The sequence below is a fragment of the Spea bombifrons genome, chromosome 3 (assembly GCF_027358695.1).
Source record: "Spea bombifrons isolate aSpeBom1 chromosome 3, aSpeBom1.2.pri, whole genome shotgun sequence".
Lineage (NCBI taxonomy): Eukaryota > Metazoa > Chordata > Amphibia > Anura > Pelobatidae > Spea > Spea bombifrons.
This window is the reverse complement of record NC_071089.1, coordinates 114,733,383-114,747,135: the sequence shown is the minus strand read 5'-3', so window position 1 is coordinate 114,747,135 and position 13,753 is coordinate 114,733,383. Positions and strand designations below refer to the sequence as shown.

The 13,753-nt window shown below is 43.3% G+C and overlaps 1 protein-coding gene across 4 annotated transcripts in view; it reads left to right on the top strand.

The window, feature by feature from the left end:
• The window catches only part of RUNX2 (RUNX family transcription factor 2), an 89,464-nt gene that overhangs the window by 67,826 nt on the left and 7,885 nt on the right, over positions 1–13,753 (top strand). For all 4 annotated transcript variants that reach the window (XM_053458477.1, XM_053458480.1, XM_053458479.1 and 1 more), the window contains 2 exons: positions 526–630; positions 8,681–8,854. In XM_053458477.1, coding sequence (XP_053314452.1) covers positions 526–630; positions 8,681–8,854 — 279 coding nt within the window. The remainder of the gene's footprint in view (positions 1–525; positions 631–8,680; positions 8,855–13,753) is intronic.

Below are 13,753 nucleotides of genomic sequence, written 5' to 3'. Positions count from 1 at the left end.
TAACCTTCTTTGATCTCCCCACTTAGCCCATTAAGATTTGCGTCGCCCTAGGGCCGCCGCTCCGGATTTATTGTCTTAATCAAAGGCCTAGATAGGAATACACCACTGGCAGTAAATACAAAGTGACGTTTTTAGTGGTAATTGTCAAATTTAATTTTAATTACATTTTGTATTTAATCTGAATTCTGCAGCCCTTTATGGACTCGGATTCTCAAAGTTTCTTCTTCCGACATTCTACGGCGAATAGTTATGGAGGAAAGCTGCAACTGGGCTCACAGCTTTTACCATACTTCTGTCTGTGGGGCAATTCAGAGGGTAATACTTCTTCTATGCTTCTGGCCGCGGTGGTCAACGAGATACTGAAAAAGTAATTTGTAGAAATATGATGTCATAACTCATAACCCATACAATATGTCCTGTGTGTGTGTGATACTCGACAGGGAAGGTTTTATGGACTGCTTTATATAAAGATTTATAGGGATTTGGAAAATGGTGAATTTTAACTTTTTTCCTTATGATTTGCAGGAAAAAGCTTCACTTTGACAATAACGGTGTTCACGAACCCACCCCAAGTAGCCACGTACCACAGAGCTATAAAGGTGACGGTGGATGGACCCAGAGAGCCACGACGTGAGTAAAACATTACTGTCCGTAAACCGAGGGGGTCCGGTAGCCATGCCTATTGGCTGCGATCAGCCTTTGAAGGGTTAAAATAAGCGTGTCAATCAGTAGAACATAAGAAAGCCTATGTGTTGCCATTTGTTTATGAGACAGATGTTTCTACTACACAATTAACCCCTACCTTACCACTACCTTGTGTTTAAGTAATATTTCCCCCACGTGACTGGTTGCGCGTTTCGCACAATGTTTTATTGTTTCTATCTTTTGATAATGGTCGCCGGACAACTTGAACTGTTAGATAGTCCAATGGGGTCACCCTGCCGCCTGCCGCCTGAAATGTTTGCTTGTGTTGCTTCCTTTTCTTGAGTAAAAAATAATGCTTGAGAGCGGCGAGTTCCTGCATTTTGCTTTTGGCGTTGTTGGTGAATACGTTTGCTTTTGGCGTTGTTGGTGAATACATTTTAATGGTAGCCTTTTGGGGAAAGCCTTGCTCTTAACGCACAGGCTTCCTCTACAGAGAAGAGAATGCTGCTGATTGTGTAAAAAAACAAAAAAACATGATAAATTTGTCTGAACGCTAGAAACAAAAGTCAGGAAATAAAAGTAGACGTTCTTTTGTGAGAAGTGATGGCTAGCGTGCAGGAAAAATGTCCGATCCCTGCTTACATACAGCGATCAGAAACTTTGACATCACAATAACCCCGACTGTAAACCACCCTATAAGAAAACAATATAAAAAAATTAACATGGGGAACACACAAAGGCAAATATGTATACAAGTGTATTATAAATTATTATTATGATTATTTCCATTATTATTATTATTCATTAATATTACTATTATTATTACTTTTACATTTAAAAACTTAATTAAAGCTCAAAAGCTGGAGAACAAGGGGTGCAAAAATAATGTCATATATCTGGAAATATTTCCTATCAATATTTTGTTTATTTTCTTTAGCATTGTTATGGAGTTTAACCCCTTGTGTATGTCTACTGTGTCTTTTACTGTGGACTAAAACCTACATGGACTGCATGTGCAATCTACATGTATGTATTGGATACATTTACTAGGGGGGGTAGGGGATGTATTTATTATTGGTCTAGATTTAGTAACCCATAGAGTGGAAAAATGATAGATCAGAGTCCTATTTATTTGATGGTCTGGCGTAAATAAAAGGGACTTTACGGTAGAATCATGGCTGCTTTTTGAGTTATCGCAGGAGGATTAGAACGTAGGATTTGTTATTTTCTCCTGTAATTCAAATGAATTCTCTATTCCCTTTTTTAAACTTGTGCTTGTGAAATTTTGCATGTTCCTCTGAACTCATTCCACCCCCCCCCCCAGGAAGAGCAGAGAGTCTTATTCACCGAGAAATGAGGTTTCTCAGTCGACACATGGCTCGGTTTGTATATACAAAACTCATTTTCGTAGTAATTCATGGGATTTCTTAAAAATGCAGGAAAAAAAAACTGATTTACATTTATATAGTTATTTTATAAATATTTTATAGAAAAAAAAACCACTTGTGCCAATTAAAGGTAAAGAAAGAATAAATAAATAATTGACTGATAAAAGATAAAAAAAATATCCGTCACATAAAGCAGCGATACATCCTGTGAATTGTGTTTTCTAAACAATAATTGTGTTTTTTTTAAATAATAATAATTTTCAAGTTGATGCTGCGGAACTCATACATGTCACAGGCGTGAACAGGGAAAACATGCGCAGCACTACGCTAGCTACGAATTTTAAACACAACCCCGCACGTTTTTATACACCTCGATGTTTCAGGTTTTTTTTTTTTTCGTTAAAATTATATTTATATTTTTTTCTTCTCCCAGAGCTATCTGTTCTGCGGAGTGCATTGGTAAGGTGTGAAACGTGGTAGGCACGTAATAATGACATTAGTGGCCGTTGTCAGTCATGTGACGTTTCAGCCGCATTCCAAGCACCACACTGAGCTGATGGTTTATGGCAAGGCTAATGAAGTCCTGCTTATGCTAATGAAGTCCCTTTCTTCGTAGACCATAACGTGTCTTCCTGGATGATTAAGACTGAGACCACAAAGCAGCACTTAGTTTGTTGGCCTAGAAAACTGTACTAAGATTACAGACTGAAAAGGAGAAAATGACATCATATTTTTCAAATGGTTTTAAGTGATACTGTAACTGGCGGGAGTTCCGTTTAAAGAACCCTTAGAGTTTCCTTTAGGGTATAAGAACCCAGGAGGAGGGCGTTCTCCTCAAGTACCTTTTTAAAAAAAAAAAAAAAAAATTCTTATATTTACAGTTTCCGGGTATAATATGATGACGTTTCTTGTGTTTAGTCACCCAATGGGCAACACCGTGGGAGTGGGATATGCTGGGGTTTAAAGAATCGTGATAACTGTGGCTTCATTGTGTGTGAGATGCAGCCTCCCAGAAGAGCATACTTGGCATCTGTCCCAAATTAGCCAGGGCAGTCCTGCTAGTCAGGTCCCCGGAACGTGGGCTTTCAATACTTCCTTCCAGACATCTGAGGTGTAATTGTTGCTATTAATTCAGCGTTTGAAAGGTTCCTAGAATATCAAAGAGCCTTCTGAATAAAAGCTGGTTGCCCCAGGTTCTGTTTGTCTGATACCGGAGATCATTTATAGACGTTTAGCTGGGAATTATGAAGTCACCCTCCTGCGCATGTGATGAAGAGCTGGTCGAAGTGATTCTCGCATCGGCCGATGACTGTTTTCTTGACTGTCAGGAGCTGGGCAGCCGGCCAGGCAGGAAATGACAGATCCACAGGCATTCGTGTTGTGAAACCTTCCGAGGGACTGAAGCGAGGATACACAGGCTGTTTACACATTCCTTTACTCGCAGGGAGCGTGGCGAGCCAGGCCGTTCCCGTGTATCTAGCATGATGAATCCAGCTCAGGCCTCGGACCGCGCTCCATGCGTGATCTCTAACACAGAGCTCTGCTCAGATGGGCACCAAAAGGGTTAACTCACGGAATGTCAGATAGTATGCATTACAGACATAAAGGAGCATGCATTCCGTCTGTCTGTCTGTATATCTATGTACCTTGCTGGCTTATTGAGTTTGTCAGCTTCATTTCATTCTTTTGTTGCACATTCATTTGCACAAACATTCAGTATGAATGAATTACACGATCACATATAACACATGCAACCATCTCCGCCACGGTCGACCCACTTAACCCCTTCTATAATCCACGCAAACAGACGCTGCCCTGCAGGGGGCGCTACTGACCAAACGGACCAAAATAACACGTCACCTTTCATATCATTTATCATATATGGAATAATTCAGGGACCCATGCATTCCTCGATATGAGATTTGGTACTTTATTTCAAAGGGGGAGAAATGAAATGTTATCAAAGAAGCCATAATCCAAAACTAGAGGGTTGGAGGCTTTTAAAGAATGTAAAGAAGTTTTACTGAGAGGGTCGTAGATAAGTGGAACAGCTTCCAAGCAGAGGTGGTAGGGGCTAATACAGTGAGGGAGTTTAAACACACATGGGATAGGCATATGGCTCCTGAATCTAAGATGAGACCAACGACTGATAAAGGGCTGAGTCTTTACAGCAGGAGAAATTGGCGACTAGACGGGGGCTGACTGATTCATTCACAATCTGTTTCTGATCCAACAGCATTTGCATACAATACATTATATTTACTAAACCAAGATCATGAAAACTCTCATTCTTGCCCTCTGTCGGCCGTGCTTTTCTTTGCATACATTTCTTATTATTGTAGTAGCCGTCTTAACATCCTACTCTCATCCTACTCTCAGAATCTGCATGATTTTTCCTCCCCATTAGCTTATCTCTCTTCTATTGTTAAGTTGCTGACTGCCCTTGATTGGTTCAGGCAGCCTTCAGGCGTGAGGAGAAGGGAGAGAATTTCAGGGCAGATTCTGCCTCCGATCTCCTGTAAATAAAATATCTCCAGAACAATGAATCCGATTGGCAAACCAAATAATGTGCATGAAGTTCCCGTGAATAACCGGCGCGGAGAGGACTGTCTGGCTGTAATAATACTTTGCAGACGCCGCGCAGGTACGGCAGAGCTATAGATCACGGCCTCGCAGAAGCCAAATGGGGTCAAGAATCTAAGATACGCCCCCTTTAAAACCGTACGGCTTCCCGGATTTGATATATTTAATGCAGGATTTCACGTAATCCCCTCTCAAGCCACAAATTACGTCGTGGCCCATTTTCTATAATCAAGGTATTTCGGGTAAAGCAGGGCTTCGCGGCAGCGGTCTCTAAAGACACCTCAGTCAGACACTCGAGCCAGAGTTGAATCTTAACTCCCATTACCCTCGGCCAGAAAATAGAACTTGTCAGCTGATCGGCCCCATCTAGTCGCCTGTTTCTCCCGCTGTAAAGACTCTTAATCAGTCGTTGGTCTCGTCTTAGATTCAGGAGCCGTGTGTCTATCCCATGCATGTTTAAAATCCCTCACTGTATGTCCCTCTACCACTTCTGCTGGGAGGCTGTTCCACTTATCGACCATTTCTCTTACTCTCTAGTTTTTAGATTAGGAAAGTTCCGCCATCTTGCTCTGTGACCTGAATCTTCTTTACCAGTACAAAGGGCTGAGCCAGCCCTGCATAATGTATAGTCATAATGAGATTACAAAAAAAAACCACATTAATTATACATCATGCAGGGCCAGTTTTGGTTTTATTGCAGGAAATCTTACTGGAGTTGACCCCATAATTCATGGGGAAGTCAGGGAGTTGGTACTCTCCCCCAAACTCACATATTAGTGAATGAATATACAGGGTTTGTCAATTAACCCTCTGCACATTTACCTTTACATTTCATTACAGCAGACTCCCATTTTATTGTTGGCTTGACATGCGAGGTGGTCCGGGCTACAGTATTTTATTGCCCCGGTTCCTTTTTAACAAGTCCTTGGGGTAACAAAGCTGCAGAGACACCGGCCATCTCTTCGGTAACAGCTCGTGCCGTGCGGAGTGCGATGCTGCGTGTAGGGGATGACATATTTAATGTGACAGGTGCTAATCTTACCGCGCATTCGTCCCACCCCACACGTTAATACGGGCGTGCGAGAATAGCTCTGTGCCCCCCGAGGTGTCGGCACACGGACCACACAGGTTAAGCTCCGCTGAAAGCAATCAAGTCGGATCGCCTGCACAATTATTTTACTTGGATTGAAAAGCTGCAACCCTTTGAAATTTGGGGAATCTTATTTCTGCGGTAGAAGCGCGGACCCCGTCTCAACAACTTGTCCTCCCCGATAGGCAGGAATATTTTTCAGATGAAACATAGATGCCAGGAGGGGCTCGGGAAAATGATGATTGATCATGCGCACACACATACACTCACTTACACACATTCACACACTCACTCAAGCACACACACTAGCATTCAAAAGTTCGGGGTCATTGAGCTGTTTTCATGAACATTTCTGGCAGTAACATAATTGCAAACTTGGATCAGCGAACACAACGTGCCATTGGAAGACAGGAGTGATAAAGGAGTGATGGGAGTAATAAAGGAGTGATGGGAGTGATAAAGGAGCTCTACGCCATTAAAAAGCAGCCGTTTCCAGCTACAATAGTCATTTACAACATTAACCCCGTCTGCGCTGGATTTCTCATTCATTTCAATGTATTTTAATGGGCAAGATATTTCTTGTGACCCCGAAGTATTGCACAGTGTGTGTGTGTGATGGTCTGTGATAATACCCAAAGCACGTTGGTTTGCGGTATGGCAGATGCCGGTTCTATAGGTTGGTCTAAGGGATCTTACCCCCAGTAGGTAGGATAAAAAGAGAAAGAGATGAAAAGTAGGAAATAACACATTTTTTGTTGGGGGGCATTCCCCAAATTATTTATTTCCAAATATTCCTCTAAATAACAACCCCCCCCAAACCAGCTTTTTTAATACGATTACTATGAAGAGCCGGCCCCTGGGAGCAGTTATCGGAGCAGTCATTTGTCTTCGTGGTTGCAGGCAGAGTAGGCAGGATGGGGTTAATCACGCCGTCCCTTTTTGGGATTTCTTTACCTTAACATGCTGTGTGAAAAGGAATAAATACGATAAGCGCTCGTATCCCGCGTTTCGGTTTAGCAGCCTCTTGCGAGGTCCGTTACCAAAAAATTGATAACCCAGTGGATATGACGTATAACTCCCATCATGCTCAGGCATCCTGACGGCATCTGGCAGTCCATGTTTGGACCTGCGTTTTGCATCTAGGGGTTGCAATGCTTCAGCGGACAGTTTTCGCTGGCTGAGTCTGATGTGAGTGGTTCGCAAGTCTTACAACCTCAATACGCGGAGCTTTAAAGTATTTTTATTGCGTCCCCTCTTCGCTCGGCCTTTTAAAAAAATTATTTCCTGTTTCCAAAACCACAGGAGACTCCGCTGTTCTATTTAAAGTGTTTCTTGGCCCCTGTTATCACGCACGGGCCCTGCGTATGAATGCGGCTACATTCACGCACAGTTGTTTTGAAGCTAAAGTGCCGCTCGCTTCCTCCTCGGATGGGTTGGGGAAGGAGACGGCGAAGAAAGTATCACCATTGCAATAGAAGTTACCCCAGCTGTATCTGCAGTCACATCGAGCTGTAAAATACTTGGAAATGTATATAAAATAATAACAATGGGACTCTTACTGTAATTGTTACATCATCAAAAAAGCCTCCACATTGGAGCGCGATCAGGAGAAAACGATCAGAAAATGATCATCTCCCCTATAACCAGAAAACAATTCAAATGAAAGCTCTCTTCTATTTTCTGAGCCGCATGTATTGGATGTTGCTGGGTGCGCAGCTTTAACCCTTTCAGTGCCAGAGATATGAGGTTGGCAGTGTGGTACTTACTCTTTGGGCACTGAAAAGGTTAAAACAAAAAACATTTTTACAGAACAGACAGGGGTTTGTCGCATGCTGACTATGAAGACCCCACCATGAAGATCGTTTGACGGTTACTTAGAGAATAACTCCAGGGTTCATTCATTCACCATAAAGCCACATGGGGGCAGGACTCCACATTTACCCAGGAGAGCTCTTTACGGGCAGATTTACCTCCTTGAAGACAGGAGAGAGTCCCGAGACGTTGTGTCCCGATTGTCTTTTCCTTGGGTTCCCCGCCGCTTGTGAAATCTTTGAATAGGGATACGTGCCCTGCACACACCGGGAGCCTTAGTGTATACGCCTTTCATTCCCATCGTCGGACGTTTGCCTCCCTTACGCAGAGTGTTATGACATACCTTAGACAACAAAGAGACCTTCTTCTTAATTGTGTATTTATGTATGTTCGCGTGTCGCGTAGCGTTAGCGTGTCGCGTAGCGTTCATGTGTCGGTATAGATAATTTAGTAATTGTGTCTTATTCTGTGTACGTAGCGGCGTATGTCTGTGGTCGCTGGATCTCAGTATGGTTTTCTTAGCCAACATACTGTATATATATATATATATGTGTGTGGAGGGAGACATGTTTATCCTATGGAGGTGACCCTTTTAATTGTCCCAAGCCCCGCCCCCTTTTCTTTGCACATGCGCTGCCGGTGGCCTTTTCCTCACTGTCCCAATTATCTTACTGTAAATGAATGAGGGTACCGCTCCTCCTCCTGCAATATATCAAATGGCCAAAGAGGGGCGTTTTTTGTTTTGGGGGTGTGGCTAGAGGCCTGGCTGGGGGCGGGGCCTTACAAGACTTTTTACGTGACTTTTGGACCTGTTGATAGATGTTTAAGGCATTTTGAAGAAGAATATGTTTTTTTTACATGCTTTCATTTGCAAACTCGTTTCCTGCTGTTTCTATATACATTATCGGGGCTTTAAGGGCTGTAGAACCCTGCGATACCCTCATACCCAGCAATCATTCTGAGCTCCTAGAAAAAAAGGGGCATCAGGGGAGGAAAGAGGGGCATTTAGTGCCCAAATAGGGACTGTCCCTCCTAAGAAGGGACACTTGGGAGGTATGGCCAGGCAGGTGGATACCCTGTTAGAGATGATTTCTGTTGCGTAGACGGCTTCTCACTGACAATAATAATAATTAATTGTTATTTTATGATTTGCTGTTTCTAGGACACAGACAGAAGCTTGATGACTCTAAGCCTAGTTTGTACTCTGAACGGCTCAGTGATTTAGGGCGATTACCTCATCCCAGTATGAGAGTGGGGGTCCCAACTCAGAGTCCTCGCCCCACCATGAATTCTGCACCAAGTCCTTTTAATCCACAAGGACAGAGTCAGATCGCAGGTAAGGGGCAGATACGCGGTTAGGTTATTATTCGGGGTGGGGGGGTTGGTTGTCAATTATAAACCTATTTATTCATTTTTTTTACACTAGTCTCGGTTCCCAGTGGAGGCTGCGATCCGCAGTTCATATGTACCAAGCTGTGTATATTGTTTAATAGCCTACATTACAACGGGGTGTCAAGACATTCACACAACCTGCTTACACATGGCTCATACCCGTCACAATGTCCGCTAATATACCACGTCCCGTGTACCACGTGGCTGCTCCCAGGGATTTTGCCCCAATCTTTAAGTGGAGGGGGTCACACAGTCAGGTGCTTATGCTACCGGTATGTTGTGGATGAAATCCCTGCTTGAATGCAGGTGGCTCAATTAAGTGTATCTTTAAGGTTTCCACGAGGACCCGTATTAGAGCCATTTGGTGATTCACTTCATAGAATCTTCACAATGGGTTATTGAAGGGTTAATATTCCATGAGTCTCTGGGTCCTCTGATTAAAAAAAAACGTTCCCAGGTATGAATATAGCACAGAAACCCCCGACAAAGAACGAAAAGAGAGCCATCCACGTTAAAGAGTTAATATTAACCTTTGAATAACCGGAGAGGCCGATGCATTCCATCGACATAGCTGGAGATCAGGAAGCCTTCCTGCGCAGCGTAACAATATCATCCCGAGCGGTGAAAGGTCTGCTTTATATCAGCCTGGAAGTTAAAAGGAATGAACTCGGCATCTGCAATTTACAAACACATTGTAAACTGTCTTCGCCAAGCGTTAGATCTGCTAATTGTGGCCTCCAGGTACTCATTTATTTCCTTAGCGTCGGGATCGCGCGACGCAATCAACTTATTACCGGCCAAACGCGCCTTTTCAATTCTCCTCCCCCGGTTTGCTGATTATTGCCCCAGTCTGTGTGATCTTCCCGGGGACCGGCGCGGAGGAGACCTGGACGGGGCAATTACGTGGTATCTGCCCTCGTTCCAAACAAGCAGAGCCTGAGAACGCAGCGTATTATCTGTGCTTGCTTTCAGGGTGTGGTATTATTATTATTATCAAGAACATCGACGGTAGCAAAGATTACACCATGGGTCACCATTTCCCAATTCGGCTTCTGGGCCGCCTAATGTGTCCCACGCGTTTCATTAAAAAAAGCCGCGGTATCTCGAGAGAAAACCGAGTCCATAGTTTAAGCTGATACTTTTATTATTGTAAAGTTCCATAAGCTTTCAAGATCTCAGAGGTCTCTTCTTCAGATGGAAATGACAAGACGTTCTATCTTGCGAGAAACCTAGTGGAACATCTGTCATCTTCGTCTTTGGATAAGCATTTTTTTCTGTTTAGTTTTGGGGCAATATATTCTCACTTAATTATTACTAATATTTATTGATTTATATAGCACCATCCTATTCCGCAGCGCTGTACAGTTGGCATAATAAATAGTGCGTCACATGAACGATTTGGACTCACGGAACACAAATGAGGGGGAGGGCCCTGGCCAAATGAGCTTACAATCTAGATACAGAGACTGTTGAGCAGCGGTTAGAATGTGCATTTATATTTTACTTTTTTGGGAGTGTTTCTTAAATATGGCGGGCCTGAAAAAACTCAGTATTTTAGATTTTTGGTTAAAGCAGATTTTGCTTGGCAGTCTTCATAGGTTTGTGATGACATCAGCCCTAGTTATGACATCGCTCCATTAGTCCACCAATCTGTATCCAGGATGCTATTCATACATGGGAACTTCCCCGGGGTAGGCTTCCGGGAGCTCTCCGTCTTCTAGGGGGAGCGACTTCATGTAGGGCCAGGGCTTGCCCCAGACGGTGGGAGAGAGCTGGCTGTGGAGAAGAGGAAAGTGGGCGGGGAGTGGGCGTGGTCACACACCAACTTCCTGCGGAACTGGGAAGCTGACCTGGAGACCTGGGGAAGCAGGGCGATACCTGGAGACTCCTGGCCAAACCCGGAGAGTTCCCAGATACGGACATGTTGTTGAGACACATGGTCTTCTAAAGCCTTACGCACATGGTCGGAAGTTTGACTACTCATCAGGGAATGTCACGTCTTATCCCCGCCCCCCAGGATATGGTAAAACAATCCAGTAATGGCTGCCTCCCATGTGACAATTCCTTAAAAAAATAGAAAAAGCAAGCCCTTAGTTCTCGTCAAGTATTTAGAACACTGACCGTCACTTATAACAAATGATCAGAGGAAGCCATGCTTTCACCAAGCATCTCTTTGGAAAGAGATGAGTTAAATCCATCTGTGTGTATTTTTTTAATTTGTTTGCGAGTCTTGCATTGAATATCGGAAGTTAGATAAAAGAAACCCCGGTTCCTGGGCACATGCGGCACGCGAACGCCGTGGCTGAGCTTCAAAGTCAGAGCGCAGCTTGTTTGGAAGGAGATAACTTGCAGCGCTCTGCGTTTGAAGCCGGGCGAGCGCTTTGCTTGCGACTCAGACAGGAAGAGACGCGAGTGCCGGTTCTGTACCGGAAGCTGCTCTGTGCATGCATACCCCTCATATTAACCCCTTCACGACAATGCATTGTCAACCCGTTGTCCTGAAGGGGTTAAATGCTGGGCTTTATAGCACTTAAGCTCATTCATACCTGCAATACATCTGCTCGTCATTAAAATAATCATTATTCTTCTCTAATGCCCCCTCACGTAGCCCATCAGAATCCGCCTGCATCCTATGCTTTTTAAAAATAAGTTGTTTTTTTTAACGTTCCTGCAGTTTTTAAGAAATTTACAATAATAGATCATTTTTGACGATTCGTTTTAGAAGTGATGCTTAGAGGTGTTGCTGGGATCTGGGCTTTATCAAGACTTTTTCTGTACGTTTGTAATACGCTGATATTTATTTCAAACTCTTAGAAGAAGAAGAAGTGTGTGTTTTGTTACACAATTTATTAACCCATTCTCTGCTGTTTGTATACATTGTTATTGTGGCTGTAGAACACTCACACGCAGCAAACATTCTGAGCTCCAAGGAAAAGAGGGGCATCAGGGAGTAAAGAGGGGCATCAGGGAGTAAAGAGGGGCATCAGGGAGTAAAGAGGGCCATCAGGGAGTAAAGAGGGACACTAGGGAGTAAAGAGGGACATCAGGGAGTAAAGAGGACCATCAGGGAGTAAAGATGGACACTAGGGAGTAAAGAGGGACACTAGGGAGTAAAGATGGGCATCAGGGAGTAAACAGGGGCATCAGGGAGTAAAGAGGGACACTAGGGAGTAAAGAGGGGCATCAGGGAGTAAAGAGGGACACTAGGGAGTAAAGAGGGACATCAGGGGGTAAAGAGGGACATTAGGGAGTAAAGAGGGACACCAGGGAGTAAAGAAGAGCATCAAGGAGTAAAGAGGGCAGAGGGATTTGGGGCCCAAGGGAAGACTGGTCCTCCGAGACAGGGACATGTGGTAGGTGTGGGATAGACAGATGAACATAGGGAATAAGGAAAGGAAAATCCTGGCAAGCATCATGCTGTACGAGAAGAGGAGTTTGAGCCGGCTCAACTTCCACACCGACGAACAAGACTGAGCCTGGTGTTGGGCTTTTGTCCACATCGGCTCACCTAGCGACAGATATATATATATTGATGTTTTCTTCTGTAAAACATTTTTTTTTTAATTTTTTTACACGTATAATTTTAGGAATTAGGAGTAGAACAGTCAACAGATTTCACCCTAGAGCCCTAAACCTGAACTACCTTGGAGAAGAATGACTCTTAGAATATCTAATATGTAGATTGTGATTGTAGGTATGTTTGGACCCGTCGCCGGTGGCCCGGGGAGCACCAATGTCCTCTCATCCTGGTTTTTTTTCTCCAGGGCTTTACCGGTGGTTCTTTACGGCAGTTTTCGCGGCACAAAAAAAAAAAACCCATGTAGTTTCCATAAGTCATATTGTTTGCTTTATTTCATGTTATTTCATAACATTTTTTAACCAAAGGAAATCAAAACTGCACGGTTCCCTGCAAAGCCAATTTATGCGAGACGTTAGACGCAGAGATATTCGATCCAGGGCTTTATAGGTCAGACTAATGAGGTCTGGTTTAGTCATCGAGAAGCCGTTCCACCCGTACACAACTGTCCAACAAACCACTGGACGTAGACAGGAATCAGGGAGGTTGGAGGGATTGTCAGGACTCTGTCCAACCCCTGACGTTTTTTGGACAGTTTAATAGGATTAAAGGTACTTTTCCTCTTGGAAGAGCTTTACTCGACTTCTGGTTAATGCTGAAATTGGATAATTGAGTATTTTGGCAAAACTCACACGCAATGGCCCTAATATTTGTCTTAGCCGTATCCACCTCTACGGACGTTAAAAATACGAGACAAGCTAACATGCAGCGAACGGATAAATGTGAAATCCCAGATTTTTAAATCCTCTTTAAAAAGCTAAAGTGTCATTTATTTCATTGGGTCGAATTAAATATTCTTAAACCTATTATATTAATATGCGGACAGTGCAGATTAAAAGTTCAGCTTCAAGAAGAATTTCTTTTGGTCGTATTTTTTTGAGAAGACCATTCAAAATCACTGGTGCAACCAAGAATCATGCAAAAAAAAACAACAACAAAAAAAACGACATTGTAAAAATTATCAAATGTGTATCCCATAGCTGCTTTCCAGACCACACACACACAGAAGGGTTAAAAAATGTTTATTGATTCCGCTGAGGAAATTGGGACATTTTCCCTGGATCGAGAAGATATCGGCGTTTATAATAATCCAGAGAGTTCCGTAAATCCTGGCATCAATCCCTTTCTTCAGTCTTATAATTAGGGTTTCGCCACCTAAACGGTTATTACGTTGTAAATCTAAATCTTAAATCCGTGATACAATTGTTTTGCACAGCAGGCGTTTTGGATTAGACGTAGACATTGGAATGCAGCCCCATATGTAAA